The 17,296-nt window shown below is 36.7% G+C and overlaps 1 protein-coding gene across 5 annotated transcripts in view; it reads right to left on the bottom strand.

Moving 5' to 3' along the window:
• Positions 1-17,296, bottom strand: part of LOC118272404 (protein phosphatase 1 regulatory subunit 16A) — a 28,452-nt gene that overhangs the window by 7,729 nt on the left and 3,427 nt on the right. For 4 of the 5 annotated variants that reach the window (XM_035588902.2, XM_035588899.2, XM_035588900.2 and 1 more), the window contains exons 3-8: positions 14,384-14,535; positions 11,732-12,180; positions 10,850-10,975; positions 9,372-9,447; positions 8,835-8,967; positions 7,807-7,930 (exon numbers count right to left, since the gene is read on the bottom strand). In XM_035588902.2, the coding sequence (XP_035444795.2) occupies positions 7,807-7,930; positions 8,835-8,967; positions 9,372-9,447; positions 10,850-10,975; positions 11,732-12,180; positions 14,384-14,535 (1,060 nt within the window). The remainder of the gene's footprint in view (positions 1-7,806; positions 7,931-8,834; positions 8,968-9,371; positions 9,448-10,849; positions 10,976-11,731; positions 12,181-14,383; positions 14,536-17,296) is intronic. The other variant, XM_035588901.2, reaches the window with a different exon arrangement.

The following is a 17,296-nucleotide window of genomic DNA, read 5'->3' on the forward strand; positions in this document are numbered from 1 at the left end:
TTTTGTATATCAAAATGCATCGTCGAAGGAATAAACTTATGAACAATGAGCGGTGCGTGTTAGCTCGCTGACCAGACGGACTGAGGCGCGTGCGCGACCGCCGGCTGCCGCCAACCACCGCGCAGCGAGGGAAATCGCAGGAAAACTAGTGAATCGCCCCGTGTCGTCAATCAATGCGCCCGGCGGAACGGGATGCCGGTGCGCAGTGTCACACCACGTCTGATGATGAATGATGCACTAACTAGTGACTGAGATGGATTGCCAATTTGCTACGTACTATAAACATTGGATCAAACTAAATACCTACACGTATCATAACGAGTAATAAAAATTTCGAAGCATCATATTTTACTGTTATTACTATTGTAACATACGTTTCCTAGCTTTTTACTATTAAGAGTTATTTTAAAAGAATAAATCCTAGTCCAATCATTTGACGACAATCGAGTCGCATGCTGACGTTATAGAAAGTCATGTACCAATTTTTCAGCCATTAATAATAATTATATATAAACAGATTCCGTGAAGCTATTATAAAGAGTGCACAAGCGAGAAGCGAGTGCAAATCAATCGCTCTAGTAAGTAACAAAGTGGGCAGGAACCAGGGTTATTAATGTTTAGCACGACAAGCCTACGACACGGCGTTGATTTCGCGATGATTGCTATTTTGCATAGAGAAAAATAATGGAAATCATTCTAGAAATATCGAATGGCCAACATCTGTAACATGTTAAAACATTACAGAAATTGTCACTGAACACCCAGTTGGTTTACTACCAATTGTGGTACATTAAATTCTTTATGATGACACTAAATCATCATTAGTGCAAGATTGTGTCTGCATAAATAACTGGACCACACATCGTTGATGAGATCAGTGAGTTACTAGACTTCTACGTCACGGCCTCGGTCCAAGTGTGGGTGATAAATTATTCTATTGCAGTAATTACCGCCGGAGCCGAGATGAAAGCAGAGAAAGTACGACAAACGGCGAACGTAAAAACAACGGGCCAGTGTTTAAATCGTTCACTTAGCTCATACCGATAGGCGTGGTGAACATTATTACTATTTACTTAGCACTACATGTTATGTTACGGAACTATTTGTATTATTTTATCAGCGATAAAGTCCCTAACTAAACGCTAATTTCCCTTAAAGTAAATAAAAGTTATTGTCCACATTGTCTAATCTCCTAATACTTAGTTGTATCAGATTAACATTTCGGTATTTCAGCTGCGTGCTTTGATAATAATAAGTATCATACGTTTGTAGTTTTATTTCCAACATTGTTTAACTTAATACAAACAGCATAATGCTATTTACAGACGTATTGTACAAGTTATGTGCAACCCATGCCGTTTGTAAGCAGATAAAATAAAACAATCTCGTTTATTAACACATTTGAAACAGTGACTTGCATAAAGAATGTTAATTGGCTGTTAAGATATTTGCAGGCAAATGCAATGCCCTTGATATAACTGCAATGAGAAAGAAAGTAAAAGTGCAGTGGTAAATAAAGACTACGGCATATTTTTTGTGTTACCAAATTTTCATTCAGATTATGGCGCATGCTGTGTCACAAGTTATTACTCAAGAATAAACACTAAGATTAATAATATCAGATGAAAAAGGAATTTTAATGCCAATGAAAATAAACTTCCAAAAATATTTAAGTAAATGCGGTTATGCACCGAAGCAAATAAATGATCTTCAGTTTAATTTTCATAACAACTCTGACAATGAACAACATGATGAAGAGTCCCTCTGAGACTCGAATGTAGTAGAGCTTTCCTCCATTATCTGGGGGCACGGCAGTGCCCCCGCCAAGTCGAGCAAAAAAAAAGCGGCACGGCCGTACCATCCTTTTCTCGAAGCAATTCGGGCCTTTTTCGACCCCCTATAATTCGGTTGTGGATAAAGCAAGAAACCTGAATCTTCAGTAACTAATCCGGCATTGTATAAACACGGAATATTTAAAATTTCAGTCAATTTGAACCAGTAGTTTAAGAATGACAACTTGTTAAAGTTTCTAAATTTTGTCACTCACTGACTCACCGATCATCAAAAGTCCAAGGCACTTCTAGCAGACTTAGAAGCTTCATATTTGGAATACATATAGAGTTTAGTGTCTTAATCATGGGAAAACTTAAATATTTTGTAATTTCGGTCCAGTTTTCCAAATACACCAACTGCATCAATAACTTTGTAATCCCATATAAATATATGGGATTACAAAGTTATTTATGCAGTTGGTGGTTGGTGGTGGTTATAAATTTAATACAAAAAGAAAGGCTCTACAAAAAGAAGTGAGATCCCATCAAAAACATCCTGTAAAAACCCAAGTCTCGCAGCTCAGTCTTTCTACCGTCAAAAGTTGTGAGATCCATGTAATACCAAGTCGGTTAATCTATTTAGTGTCTACTTGAAGGACCTTCTGTCTTAAGTTATTACATAAGTTATTATCATGCCAATATTAAAAATATTTAACGTTTTAAACAAATAGATCGACTTGGACATCGCATGAAAACAAAATGAATATTACAATATTATATTAGATTCTTTAGTCTCTCGCGCCTCACGCGATTGAAACTCTCGTTCCTGTTGGTCGCTGGCCCGTCGTGCTGTGTAGTGTGATACATACTAATAATCAAATCAAGCGATGTCCAAGTCGATCTATTTGTTTAAAACGTTAAATATTTTTAATATTGGCATGATAATAACTTATGTAATAACTTAAGACAGAAGGTCCTTCAAGTAGACACTAAATAGATTAACCGACTTGGTATTACATGGATCTCACAACTTTTGACGGTAGAAAGACTGAGCTGCGAGACTTGGGTTTTTTACAGGATGTTTTTGATGGGATTTTCATATACTCCAGTGATTTTTGTAAAATTTTCAGTTTTATCATAATTACTTAATATCAGTACAGCATTCAGATCATGTAGAATAGGACATAGTTATTGACACTGCTGATGCATAGCCGCATAAACATGTGAGGCAGACAGGTAACAAAATAGCCTACTTTTCGCTTAATTTCATCGCTTTCTTGAATCACAAGAAATCCTATGAAACCGACCGATTGATGAGCCAAAACCCATAAAAAACTGACACACACGCTCTCGTATTTTCTGCCATAATTGCAAACGATTTCCGATTACTTGTAAAGATAGCGTGCGATGATTGCCATTTTTTATACATAGGTCTGTAATATTTCTCGTCCATTCGTGCGATAAATTAATTAATCTATCTCTGACACAGCCATGTAGACCGTCTAGTATTTTGGGATAACTGTTTCATACTGGTGTGCAACTACATACTACCATCTTAGTCTTTTACTCTGCTTTAAAAATATTTGTTTCATCATTTAGTATAAGTAGTTTATTCAGAGGATTTTTTTCTTCAAATAAGTATAGTGTCTCTGCAAAATAGACTGACGTTTAAAGAAGAAAATGATCTATAAATTACGGTTACTCACGTATTATTAAAGCTCTACTATTTTCGAGTCACAGAAGGACTCTTCATATCATGAGCAGCGTGTACAGACGCGGAGACGTCGCGCAGCCTACTGGTTACTACTGATTTTTAGTTAATTATGTCTCACGATAAGTAGTTATTATAAAAAAAAAGAAAATACAGAGCAAAAGTACATATATCTTTATTATTTATAGTTTGTTAACAACAGTTTAGTAGCTATAACTCAATGACTAAATCGATCCTTCATTCAGTAATATTAATGCGGTAATAAATCGTGAAATCCAACTGTTACCGTTTAGGCCTAGTTTAGTAAAGCAAAAAGTACGAATATTGTACGAAAATATGTGATATAACAGGATTGGCGTTAGTATGCAGTAGTAATTACGGATACAGTCAAGTATACTTAGGTTTTTATGTATAGAAACCAGCAGGTCAAGCTACTCTATTTTGTCACAAGTCTGTACTCAATTTGTAACTTTATTCTTTAGAAATAAAGACGAAATTTCAATGAAGGAAAATAACAATTCGGAGTAGGTCTGTACAATGAAGAAACGTCTCGTTTAGATCGAGTACGAAGCTGGTTGCGCCACATACCTTCTGCTAATACGAACGTAAAAGCGTGTGTTATTACTTCCCATATAATTGCCGACCAATTACGCACTTAGCTGAAGTGTACACGTTCGTTTAACGATAAAAATTTGCACTACATACACATGTACACAAGTAATAAATTAATTGTGAGTGAATTTAGACTTTTATGAGTTTTAAATCTAAATCTACTTAGATTTCTAAATCTTAAGTATATTTCTGATATAGATTTTAGATTGCTCTCATTCTTCACAAAGCATTCGTCGTTTAAGGCACCTAATCTATTACTTTTCCAAAAACGAGAATGGTAAAACCTATATTAAGCGGATTCGCTCATCTTTAATTTCGTAGGAATATTAAAAAAGAGGTAGTATTTTTGAAACTTAGGATAAAAGTCATGTAAGGAAACATGAGAATAATCTAGAGAGACTCATTGTGACCTGAAAAGTAGATGGGAAAAGGCCTTGTCGTAGCCCGATACGTTGGACCAATCAGACCCGCACCACACTGGGTTCCACTATCCACTCTGCCAGAAACAGAATTGAATGGAAAATGATTATCCGGGAGGTGATGCAGAAGGGTGGTCACGACCGGTCGTGGGGTCGCGACCCTCAGCACTGAGGAAATCGAAGCAAGGATAAGATAAAAGTCAAGTAAAATATTAAAGGAAACTAGGTCTATATGATACTGCTTATCAATATAATCTGTCTTGTCGACCGCAACCTAATTAGCAGAGGTTAAAAAGGTAGATCTGTAAAACTATTACGAAAGATTATGCTAATTCAACCAGGATAAAACATGTTTTACCTGTCGTAAAACATAACATACATTGTAAACTTTGATGTTTAAATCTCGCAAGCATAAAGTCATTAACTTCGTTACAGGCTGGAATTTTTATTTTCAAACATGAGCTAAGTTAATAAATTAATTTGAGTATCTCAGGTGTAACTTTACGCAACGCACAGATACAAAATGGCGATAACCTAAAAATCCATCCGCATATTATATACGCAACTGGTTTATTATCATATCAACTAGACTAGACGATTTATTTATTACTCGTTTTTCATAGCATAACATTGTAGCTGAATCCCTTTAAAGAGGTATTTAGATTTGATAGACATTTCTATTTTGATGTTTCAAAAGTTTTTGTGTACATTCTCATTATAGTTCACTTTCCGGGGCTCCGGCTCGTAAAGCAGGAGGAGGAACGAAATGGTTTTTAGTCAGTAAGAGTCTGATAATCTCGCCTCGCCCAAGGCGGAAGAAGTCATTTGATGATTTTCCGTCAACAACAAAAAATATAATTCACTTTGAAATAACTTTGAGATGCAATCAATTCTGATGATTAAAATGTGATATTGATCTTTATTTATATTATCAAAAGACAATGCTTATCTATCTACCTTCCTATCCCAAGTTCGATCAATGATATCAGTTGAATTTGTTTATTTTTATTTTTGATATTTTCTTTGCACTTAACAAAGTACATTATTTATGCAACAACCGGCTTTTCGCAACAAAAATCTGAGTAACTGCTGCAAAACGAGTTGCTTTGTGCGTTCATCTGAAATCTAATTAACTGATAACTTTAATGTAGTAGGTACTCGACCATATTTTGCAATACAGATAGGCTTAGTTTCAAAAAATCGAGTACATGTAATGTAATTAACATAATACAGTGCTTAATGACCACAGGGCGATGTATTGTGGTGGGTAATGCCGTAATAATTATACAAATGGTAACAATTACACAATAATACGCGAAACTCGGTACATTAACAATGCGTTGTAAATGGCGTGTCGTGTCGCCACTCAGTTTCCCTTTCACAGTAAACCACCGCTATATTTTGGGTTCCGTGCGGCTACGTATAATTTTATGCTAATCGTTTCGTGTTATTAATTTCACTTGTTATTGTTGTAAGTAGGAAATATACATGATTATTAAGAATAGTAGTTTGTACATCATTATATGTACGTTACTTGTATTTTGGCGTAGAAAACATCGTTTAAAAAATACGTAACAAATCATAATAGAGCGTAATGTAATGAGTTTAGAAACTGCAGACAAAACCTTTACCTAAAATGTTAATAAGTGTTACATAACACTAATGATTAAGTGGTTCATTAACATAATGTGTACGGAACACGGTGCGTGCTGCAGACGTCTGAATTTCATTACTTGTACGTTGTACACGTATTGTCGGTTTTTCATATTTTTCCTTCGCGAAAGTCGAAAGCGGAATATTAATTTGGACGGGCAATGACGTTGTTGTCGTTATTAGAATAGCTGTGAGCACGAGATGTGCGCTCATTATGATAATATTAATGGCATTTCTTCAATGTTGCGTGGCACGTATTGTTACAGCTACACCGATGCAGCTATGTATCTAAAGAGGGTTGAATTGTTTGTTTTTGTTAACGTGCGTTACATCTTAAGAGCATTTTATTTAGGTATTAATGGTGTGAGTTACAAAATATCATTTTACTGTAATTGGTGAAAACACCCGCTATTTTGAGGGAGAAGGTGGGACATAAATGACTTCTCCTATCTTGGATGAAGCGAGAGGAAGAGTCAAACTCTTACTGGCTAAAAATCACGCCGTTCCTACCCCTGCTTCGACCCGGAAACCCGACAACCCGCAAGGTCGTCGACAAACCGTGGGACACAAGTTAGCTTTAGTCTAGTTTATGTGGCAACAAATGTAATCTATCTATGTGTGGTAAAAGTATGGCACTTAGTGTCATCAAACTCAATAGTCTACTGCCAATGTCTTTGTTTCACGCTAATCGATATCTAATGTGCAATATCATACTCGCGCATCGAATAGCACAATCGCCTCTGCTATTTATGCCACTATACGTAGGTGTCACTCTAGTGAACAATAGGATACGTATGTATCCTATTGTTCAGTACTTCGAAATGTTAACAACGATAGTAGGTACTTTTCTATGAATTTTCTATGTGATCAAGTGTATAACATTTAAATTAACCAAAAAAAATTAAAAAACCTTTTCTAAAAATGGATCTGCCTGATGGAACACTAGGTGAGAGGTTAGGTAATATCCCTAAAGCCTTTTCCTAAGTCAGAAAATTACTATGCTGAAAACCGCATCAAAATTGGTTAAACGTTTGGTTTAACCAATTTTGAGATAATAGTGTACAACAATACATACGTAAATTTTTAAGTTGATTAATGAAGGACCTATATTATCCAAGCCAGTGATGAAAGTGCATTTTTTAAGATATTAGTTGCAATTCAATGCGTTGCGAAGAGTTGAAACAATGCTGATATCACTGGATAGGCTACATTTGTCAGGTTCTAATTAAATGCTGGGTCAGGATTACTTAAGCAAAGTGGTGACGATAGAGTATGTCAATAAAAAGAGAAGCATACATGCCACTGGAGTTTTTATTAGATTGAAATTGCATTTTTTTTTTGTTTTTTTTACGTTGCTCCACTTTAGGATTTTCTCCTGTATCGTGGGTGCGTTTACAAATAAACAACCCCGCTACCCGTCGCGCGGCAGCCAGTTGCCCAGCCACCGCATCAACCATGCAGTCAAATGCCGTGGAATTGAGATTGGTTTTAAAAGTAAGCCCCCTATTGACAGAATTCTCTGATAAACCTTATCTTTTTAAACTGCTATCTCCAGCTCTCCTAGTGCCTATCTTATGAGGAGTCGTATAGATGTTGAGGTTGCCTGTAATAATTATAAGTATTATCTATATGAACTTACCTGTAACTCATCGACATCGGCAGCGGAGTCGAAGTTCTCCCTGAGTATGGCCTCGCCCCGTACGTCCGCCTTGGCTGTCAGCTGCTTCTCTCGCAGCGACGTGCGCCGCACCGACCGGACCCTGCTGAGAGTACTGTGTTTTACCAAACTTGGTCACAACTGGTGATGGAGCTGGTAGCTGGTATAAGGAGCTTTAAAGTATCTGCCACGGCTTTATTGGGAGGTAGTGTTGTGTTTGAAGATTACAATAGTAAATATAAATGATTAATTATGAGTAATTTTTATTGTATTTTTTACAAAAAATTATACATGAGGGTTTTATGAAAAAGCTATCTTTTTCAGAGTCTCTGTTTTCATTGACGATGCACGTATCGTGCGTTTTTGTGAACTATTTATGAGTACAGTCAATGTTTATTTAATTTCTTTACGTTCTTAAATTGAATTAACTGCTAAACTTAAGGGTACTAATAAATTGGTTGTAGTAAAATGAGACTAAGCGACGTCTTAATTATAGTGTAGTGTAACCCAGATTTGAGTATAGTAAAAAAATAACATCGCCTTATGTCTTGATGAGATAGGGAAAGGCTCACAGAGGAGTTGTGGTTTCTGACAACGATATATGCATGTATGTATGTATTGCATGTATTGCAATACTGTAGGTAATCTAATACAGTTCACATTAAGTAGCAATAGTATCGCTTTCAATGAGAAATAGGAATTAGAGTAACACACTCAACATTTTTCTCATAATTAAAACCGGTACCTATTCGATCAGTACCCTTAGAATGAGTTTGCTTTACGTCGAAAGAAAACGAACGAACGAACGAAACGAACGATTGGCCGGCGTGAATGAATCAACCAATGAAAATGCCGAACACGCTCTCGTTTCGTTTACGTTCAACGTAAAGCAAACTCGTATTAAGGGTACAGGTATTGAGGAAAATATCCAGTGCTACATCATAAATGTCATACGATGTCCTATGTATCAGTAAAGGTTAGGTGGCAATAAGCAAAGATGATAGTAGTACCGGCTCGTGCTGGCGCTGGACGAGGACCGTCGCGCGGTCCGCAGTCGGTCGGCGGCCGCGTGGCGCCGCAGCTCCTCCTGGTCCGCCGCCAGACGTAGTATGCGCGCGCGGAGCTCGCCCTCCTCGCAGATATCTGGGGTTACAATATTTATATAACACACTCATTTCAATAAAGCAGTATGGGTCAATTTATGCTTCTTTATTGCGACTTTCAGGCTTTCAGAGAAAAACATAACCCTGCTTTTGGTTTTCAGGAAAAGAAACACTTTTGGCACGAAAATTTGGCTGCAAGTGCGTCAACTAAATCCCGTCAATGTATAAAATTTAAACAGAGGATTTAGAGGTTATCTCAAAACCTCTAGATCCCATTGTATGATATATGATCCTGTTTTATTTTCCTATCCTATTGGATTATTATTATATACAAAAGACTGAGAATTTTAGAGTAGAGAACGTTATCCTCTATTTAAATTGATTCAAAATCTTCAATTTTACGATAAATACCCAAATATACATAAACAAATTATTATAAGTTACCTGCTGGCGTTTCATCGTGCTTATTCCTCACATTGAGATCAGCTCCATATTGTACTAACAGTTCTAGCACCTCCAACTGCAACAAAACAAACAAACATTATTACTTTATCTTTATCATAACATTGTGACTCAACAAACGGACTTAGTTTAAGTTTGTTTTACAATAACGCAATCGAAACATTACCGCGTTTAGCCATCAGATTGGCTGGTTAAGTTGGAGTAGCCAATCAGAGCGCTGAACGTCACGAGCGTGTTGATTGCGTATACGTAAAACAAACTTGCAAACAAACGAACCTAGTTTAAGTTTGTTTTACAATAACGCAATCGAAACATTACCGCGTTTAGCCATCAGATTGGCTGGTTAAGTTGGAGTAGCCAATCAGAGCGCTGAACGTCACGAGCGTGTTGATTGCGTATACGTAAAACAAACTTGCACTAGACATTCTATAGATTATCTGTAATGTTCAGAACTTGCTCGAGATAATGTTTAAGGAAAATACATAGGTTCTATGTAAATACTAGCGATAGTTTGTTCTTGTAATTTATATTTGTAGCTATGTTGAAACTGCATTTACTTTTATTGCAGTCAGTTACTGTATTTGACTATTTTCCTCCTATAACTAGCTTTTCGCGCTTGGGTGTCAAAACAAACAGGCCGAAAATATTAATGTAAAACCTAATGTTATGACACTTGTAGTGACCGGTTATATCTTTTCTCCACTTCCAAAAAAGTATTTTTTTTATTACAATAACTGAGACAATATGACTGCCTCGTTGGTCGAGTGGATGTACATTGTATAGCGGCATTACGTGCCGTAATGTGACCTCTATCTACCCCTTCGGGGATAAAAGGCGTGACGTAGTATTATAACTGAGAAAATAATATTTGGCATGTGTACAAATACGTTTACGTATAGAGACACATAAATCTGGCTTAAATATATTTACTACGTGTAGGTAGTGTTTACAGGAGTTTACTAATCCAATAATCCATTTATTGGATTACATTGGATAAATATAACCTTCGCTTGTTACTTGTTAATCTACAAGTAATGATAAATAAATCTTTTTGCTTTTTGACTCAGGGAATACTCGGCTCGAAATTATTTTTAGGATACTAAAGGAAGTCTTTTATTTTCAGTATCAACTTCCACATTTCATTTTAATGTGAGAGTGCCATGCTTTGGTACCAATGAGCCGACACGAGTGAAGTGATACTATGGTACAGGCAACCGACGTAAAACAATTTTTGCATCGTGTTTTGCCATGGAGAGGTTACCGGTGGTCCACTGCGTCACCCAATCCGGTGACGCACTTGTAATTTCCCTAGTGCACATCCATCGGGTATCCATGGACAGCGCCGTTTGCTACCATTACGTAACACGTGTGCTCGTTTGTCTCTAAACCACATAATTCTCCAAGATTCCGACGGCCAAAAGTTAATTATTATATAATAAGCGATTGAAAGCATGGCATACATGTCCCCAGCAGGCGGCGGCGTGCACGGGCTGCCACATGTCGTGGTCCACCACGTCCGTGGACGCGCGGTGCTCCAGCAGGTACTCCACCACCTTCATGTACCCGTTCGCCGACGCTATGTGTAACTGGAACAAATAAAGGGGCGATTAATCTCTACAATTCCAAAGAAAATAAGACCTCAACTTATATAAAGACTAGCGCTTGGGTGCAATGGAATATGCATGTATTATTACATCAAAATCATCCTTTTGAATTAATATATCTATTTAAAGCCGCATCAAAATCCGTTGAGTACTTTTGAAGATTTAAGCATACAAAGGGACATAGGGACAAAGAAAGCGACTTTGTTTTATACAATAGTGACAGTCGTGTTTATACCTCTTTAAGGGGAAAGAGATGTACAATCATACAATATGCAGCATGTCTACTTTTAGTCAGTATGCCACAGGTTCCATTTACACATAATGGCTTTAATTCTATTCTTTACTCTCGTTCGAATTAGGATTCGCTAAGCACGCTAAATACTCAAAAAAACAATGGAAATATATTACAAATGTCAATACAGTTATAAAAAGTGTTTATGTCCAGATTTAGCAAAACCTTGAGACATAATTGTAGGGCGACACAAAAGGCCGTTGTAATTACTATTTAAACACACACGGCATGATATTTCACTTCTCACTTTAATACGTTAATGTTAAGAGCACGTCGGGTCGTTGGCTGTAGCCGTGTGTAATAAAATGTCACATTCAACTACAAAACCAAACATATAATACAATTATTTACTTTATTCCATGCGGTGATTGACCGTAATCCTACAATATTAAATATATTTACTTACTAAATATAAGTATAGTAAAAAATAGATAATAATTACTTACAAGAGTGGCACCCTGATTATCCCTCGGCTCATCCAAGTCCATCCCAGCCTTCACTAGTTCATCGACATCCCTCAACATTTTCATCTCGGTAGAAGCTCGTGTGTCGTCTATTAACCTTTGGGTAACGCCTCTAGCTGCCATTTCGCTTTCTATCGCATCTAGTGTCCGTTCTTCTTCGCAGATGTCGTAGGGCATGTTCCCGTCGCCGTTGACTGCGAGGAGGTTGGCTCCTCGTTGTATGAGGATCCGCACGAGGTTGAGGTTCCCGCAGGTGGCGGCGGCGTGCAGCGGCGTCCACTTCTCGCTGTCCTCGGCGTTGACGTTGGCGCCGTGGTCGAGCAGTAGCCGCATCATGGCCTCGTTGTTGTCGATGCAGCACTGGTGCAGCGCCGTCAGACCATCCTCGTTCGTCGCGTCCGGCGTCACGCCCCGAGACAGTAAACGCCGCACTGGAATTTAAACACGATATCTTTAGTAAACTTTGGTGATAAAATGTAAGAAGTATGTACCTAGGAATGATGTTATAAAACATAAATATCTATTATGTTTTCTAATACGAGAATCGTCAGCTATGCTTATGATTTCGTAGTACGCAGATCAACAAAATTTGAGCAAAGAGATCAATAAGTATAGTACTATATTTAAGTCCAAACAAGACTATTCAAAAAGGTTTGTATTCTTTGCATAAGTCGCACGCTAATAGCTTTATTGTGAACGTAATTGCATACAGAGCATCAATAATTATGATGACATACAAACGTGACGTCACATTTGCAATTCAAGAACTTGGAACTACGCAATCTGTGAGAACTTGTAATATGAGAGCGAATACATAGTAATATCGGACAACAAGTGAAATTACAATATGAAAGGTACTACAGACAATAAGTAAATACTGTACTAGTCATTAGGCTTCCCTAATAATCTCATTATGACATACTGTGTGAAATCGACCGAGTAATAACGACCATACTGTCGCTTTATTGACTTATTTATGAAACTACTCGACTGTCACCTGACCAATCAAGTACAGCTGTTTATTATTATACAGCAAGTCGAGATATTATATTTCTAGACACAAACTTGTGTAGTTTCTAATGTACCTAGTGCCATATGGCTGTATCTTGGATGCAATTAATTAAAGTATACACAAAAGGAGTTTTGTAAGTCAAACATAATAAAACCATTACCTACTGTTTTTCTCTTTTGTCTTTTCGTAATGTCATAAAAGCAAGGAAATTATACAAATGAACAGCACAAGGACACGGAATCCACAGAGACTCGAAACCATTACTATAATTTAATAACTTTAGCATAAGTCCTACCTTAGCTGACCTTTAAAAAGTTCTCATTCAATGAATTATCAGAACGATGTCGTAATCAGCACAGGTGCAGACCTTGTGCGATTCAAAACATTGCATTACTCAGCTTGAACCCGGCAAGTTCCTTGCAACAAATTACTGTGGATAACAACGTAATTGCCATGTCACTTGTAACCGTTCAAAATGTTTAAACGGTGTAAAATTATGTGTGGGAGCTCTGTGATAACAGAAGATTTATAGTACACATGTACCAAGTGGGAAATACCGCGGATGTTAGCTACTTTCTTGTCTATGTTGTCATTTTATGCGTACTTATTACATTTAAATAGGAAAGGTGATATTATAAACAACAGTGGTGTACTATTTTGGGAGCTAATTAAAGAGAAAGAGTATATTTAATCCATTCTTCGTTTCGATAAAATTCATAACAGTTTATAAGACCAGACACTCATCCGCCTGATCGATTTAATACTCAATTAGGTCATATTACTAAAGTATGAAATCCATACTTCAACCTAAGGGCGATAATCGTGTAATCTTTCACCCCAAAGCTAAGACAGAATATGCTAACTTTATGTAGAGTAGCTAAGACTTGGACTCGGGCCAAAATATACATGATTTCATCAAGATCAATAGTCTAACGAGCGTCTTTCGACTTGATTGATGAAGACATTCGTAAATGTCATAGGAATGCAGTATTTCAGTAAGACTGTGTAAAACTTAACCGACGAGTTGAGGTATCAATGACAATTTTTAAACATAAACTCAAATTACTTCAGAGCTGTTGTTGATAGACTTACTAACGGTACAAATTAATAAACTATCTTAATCCAAAATATTGATTTATGGATAAATTTTTGAGATTCATTGTCATAGTTTCTGTTATGTCGTGGCCCGAAGGTTTAAGACTACCAACGGCAAGGATCAACGTGGCTTTTCCGAGTTATATTATTTTTAGACACCTCTGACAAACGGCGAAAGAAAACATCGTGAGGAAACCTGAGCTCACATTTCTAATTTAAGTTTGAAATCACCAACCGGCATTGAGCAAGTGTGGTGATTAATTCTCCGTATGACTTATAGGCTGTTGATGAGTGATGTGTATTCTGTCAAAAATCGATCTAAATCCACGATTTCTAGATTTTTGATTAAGATTATTAATTTCCATCAATAGTTTAAATAACTATGACCTTCCTTAATGCAGGAAAGAAGCAAAGGGTCGATTTGCATGTAGATAGCTACACTTAACGAGTTGTAATTACATTATTAGTTTGTTAAACACCAGTCGTTGTAGTAAACATGGTTGTTGTCAACTAGTTGCTAGTATTACCTTCGTCTATATCGTTTCTGGCGGCAGCTTCCAGCAACATCACGCTATCACTAAAGTATATATTTCGCTTGTTGCTCTTCTCCCGTTTCGCTCGTGACCGGAGCCATTCTTTCTCTCGTTGCTGCCATAATTTTAGCTGCTGCATTCGTCGTCTGAAACAGGATAAAAATTAAGAATATTTTATAAGGGCAAGCATTAGAAATAGAACCTTAATTAAAGACAATACAGTTGAAATGCAGCAAAATATACATAGGTATTTTGTTTGTTTAGCAATTTATGTATTTATGGAATTCTTTTCAAATTAGGTAAGCATGCGGGTATTGTCGTAGTAGCTAACTAATTAACAGTTCTCTAATCCCTTATAATCCGCAGATAGTAAGGCCGCACATACTACCTAAATGTTCAGTATGTTTACCTTTCGAAGTCCGCAGTAGTAAATACAAAATATCTCTTAGAATATCCTTATAAAGTAAGATGTGTATCTAATTTTAGCATTTATTAGCGACACAAGTTATTATCACTCAATAAATATGAATTTGTAAAGTGGTTCATTGTCGTGTTTTGTTCATAAATACGTTGAACGTTGGCCTCCAATGCCTTCGTAGCGCCGTCGGACGGATCGCCCACTTGACGCAAAATTCAACAAACATATATGGATATGTTCTCGGTCAATTGTCATGTTTAGCAAAATAAATTGGTGTGAAATGAATACGTGTGTAGTCTCTTGGCTTCTACAACAGCAGTATATTAATTAACAAGCTGTCACATTGATAAATATATCGTAGGAGAACTATTAAAGGAATTCCTCGGTATTTTCCATGGTAAGGTTTCTTATTGAAGCTGTGTAAAAACTTGTTAGACGGTCTAACATAAAACAAAGATTGTATGGGCAGGAAATGTTAACTGTAAAGGATAAATACAAGGGTAAACGTATGTCCGACGTCTGTATGTAGGTACTGAATGGGTAATGAAGCTGTACAATGTCTTGTTTATTAGGCGTAGGAATTCTCTGCGTCGTATTTAGCTCAAACGGAGTGACACCAGTAATTCTTTTAGATATCTCACTTTCCGTTAGGTCACTCAATCTTGACACGGCCTGTATTTCAAAATGATAACGATGCGATGTACGAAACACCTCGCTACCCACACGAGCGCCAGATACCGGGGCTTATTTTCGTAATCCATTTCATATAGGTACGTCACGGCTTACAGCTATTCCCATATGGGTTGAAACTTAACAGTAAAATGTCATGCAATCATAAAAAGTGAAAACAAGGTTTCACTTTATATTTATAATGCGTTTCATAATATTGTTAAGAATTGGCAATGAAATACTTCCTCAGTTGTATTCCATTTACCATGGTAAGTGAGAACGTTAACGTTATCTTGGCCTGTTTCAGTTTATTGCCCGTTAAACTTGACTAACAATGCTCCTAGTACTTCGGGCATTAAGTGCAATCTCCACTGAATCATGGAGCTTTGCGATAAAAAGGTATAAATAAGAACAAAGAAGAAAAACCATACATCACTGACAGTTTATGATACTACATAAAAATAGTAATAAAAACCGTTTTGAAAGGCAGACTCCTTTTATTTTTAAACTACCGTGCGTGTATAATCGGAAGTTTTGCCCGGGCGCGTTTGTTTTTGATAGCTGTTATCACACGTGAGCTAACTCCGTTAATCTGTCTGACGTCGGAGTCAGGTAAAGGATTAGGTACCTGTACATATACATACACCTACAGCGAAGTAAACAGAGCAGTGTACTTGCGATATATATCTCATGTTGACATAAATCCATACACGGCGTCTATCAAGTGTAACCTGTTAAAGATTGTGTACACATATAACAATAGCATGTACATAGTTATGTATACATATGTATATTGTATTATTACTATAGATATTCTCACATAGAATTGCTTTCAATATTTGTTAAAAGGGACAGTCAATATTATAATAACATTTTTGTCATTTGTTAAAAAATACGTTGGAAGATTTTCTCTTTTGTCGTGGGTGCGTTTACACACATACAAGTTCACATATACATGACACCCAGACCCGAAACAACAATTTATGGATCACACAAAGAGTTGATCCGAACGGGAATCGAAACCGTTACAAGTTGCGCCGGAGCCGGCTACCCAGCCACCGCACAAACCATGCAATCAAATGTCCTAAATACAATGTGCCACAAATAAAGTAGGAAGGTGATATTAGTCATATTTTGTATATGCTATTTTTTAAATACAAAACCACCAAGACGATGACTAAGTAGTCTAAGTACTCGCAATGGAAAGTCAAGAAACTGGAGAGTTAATTTTAATGCGAACTTTCCAATATTTGTAGGCGTACTGTTCTTAAACTCAACTTAATTTCACTTCATGTCGAATCATTACGGTAATTACCTAAATGTTTCGCTTTAACTACCTGTATTTTATTAAATAACTAGCTTAATTGTTTTAAAACACGACTTAATGGAAATACGTTTCCTTCAAAATGAATTAGTTACATTTTTCGCTGTCTGAAACAAATAACATTTGCGCCACGCGCGAAAGAAACGATGAAACTACGGTACCTATTTTGCGAAAAATGCCATTCTTCTATAATAGTGTTTTATGGCTTTGAGATTGGGTTGGACAGGCTACTTACAGACTGTACATGTACCTTTATGGAAGCTAAAAGGCTCTCTATGAAATTGAACTTAACATTTATTTTAAGAGCATACTTTTATTTCCGTATGTGCAAAATTGACCCTTTTTTAATTGAAATACTACTTTTATTTTTAAGACACAACATCAAACAAGGGCCTGAACAAGCTTTCTAATCAGTCATCGACCCGACTGTCTCATTATGTCGTTCGATATTGTTCTTAAAACCATAATGTTTAAAAGTATGCGCTTATGCAAGCGA

The sequence above is a fragment of the Spodoptera frugiperda genome, chromosome 4 (assembly GCF_023101765.2).
Source record: "Spodoptera frugiperda isolate SF20-4 chromosome 4, AGI-APGP_CSIRO_Sfru_2.0, whole genome shotgun sequence".
NCBI classification, from domain to species: domain Eukaryota; kingdom Metazoa; phylum Arthropoda; class Insecta; order Lepidoptera; family Noctuidae; genus Spodoptera; species Spodoptera frugiperda.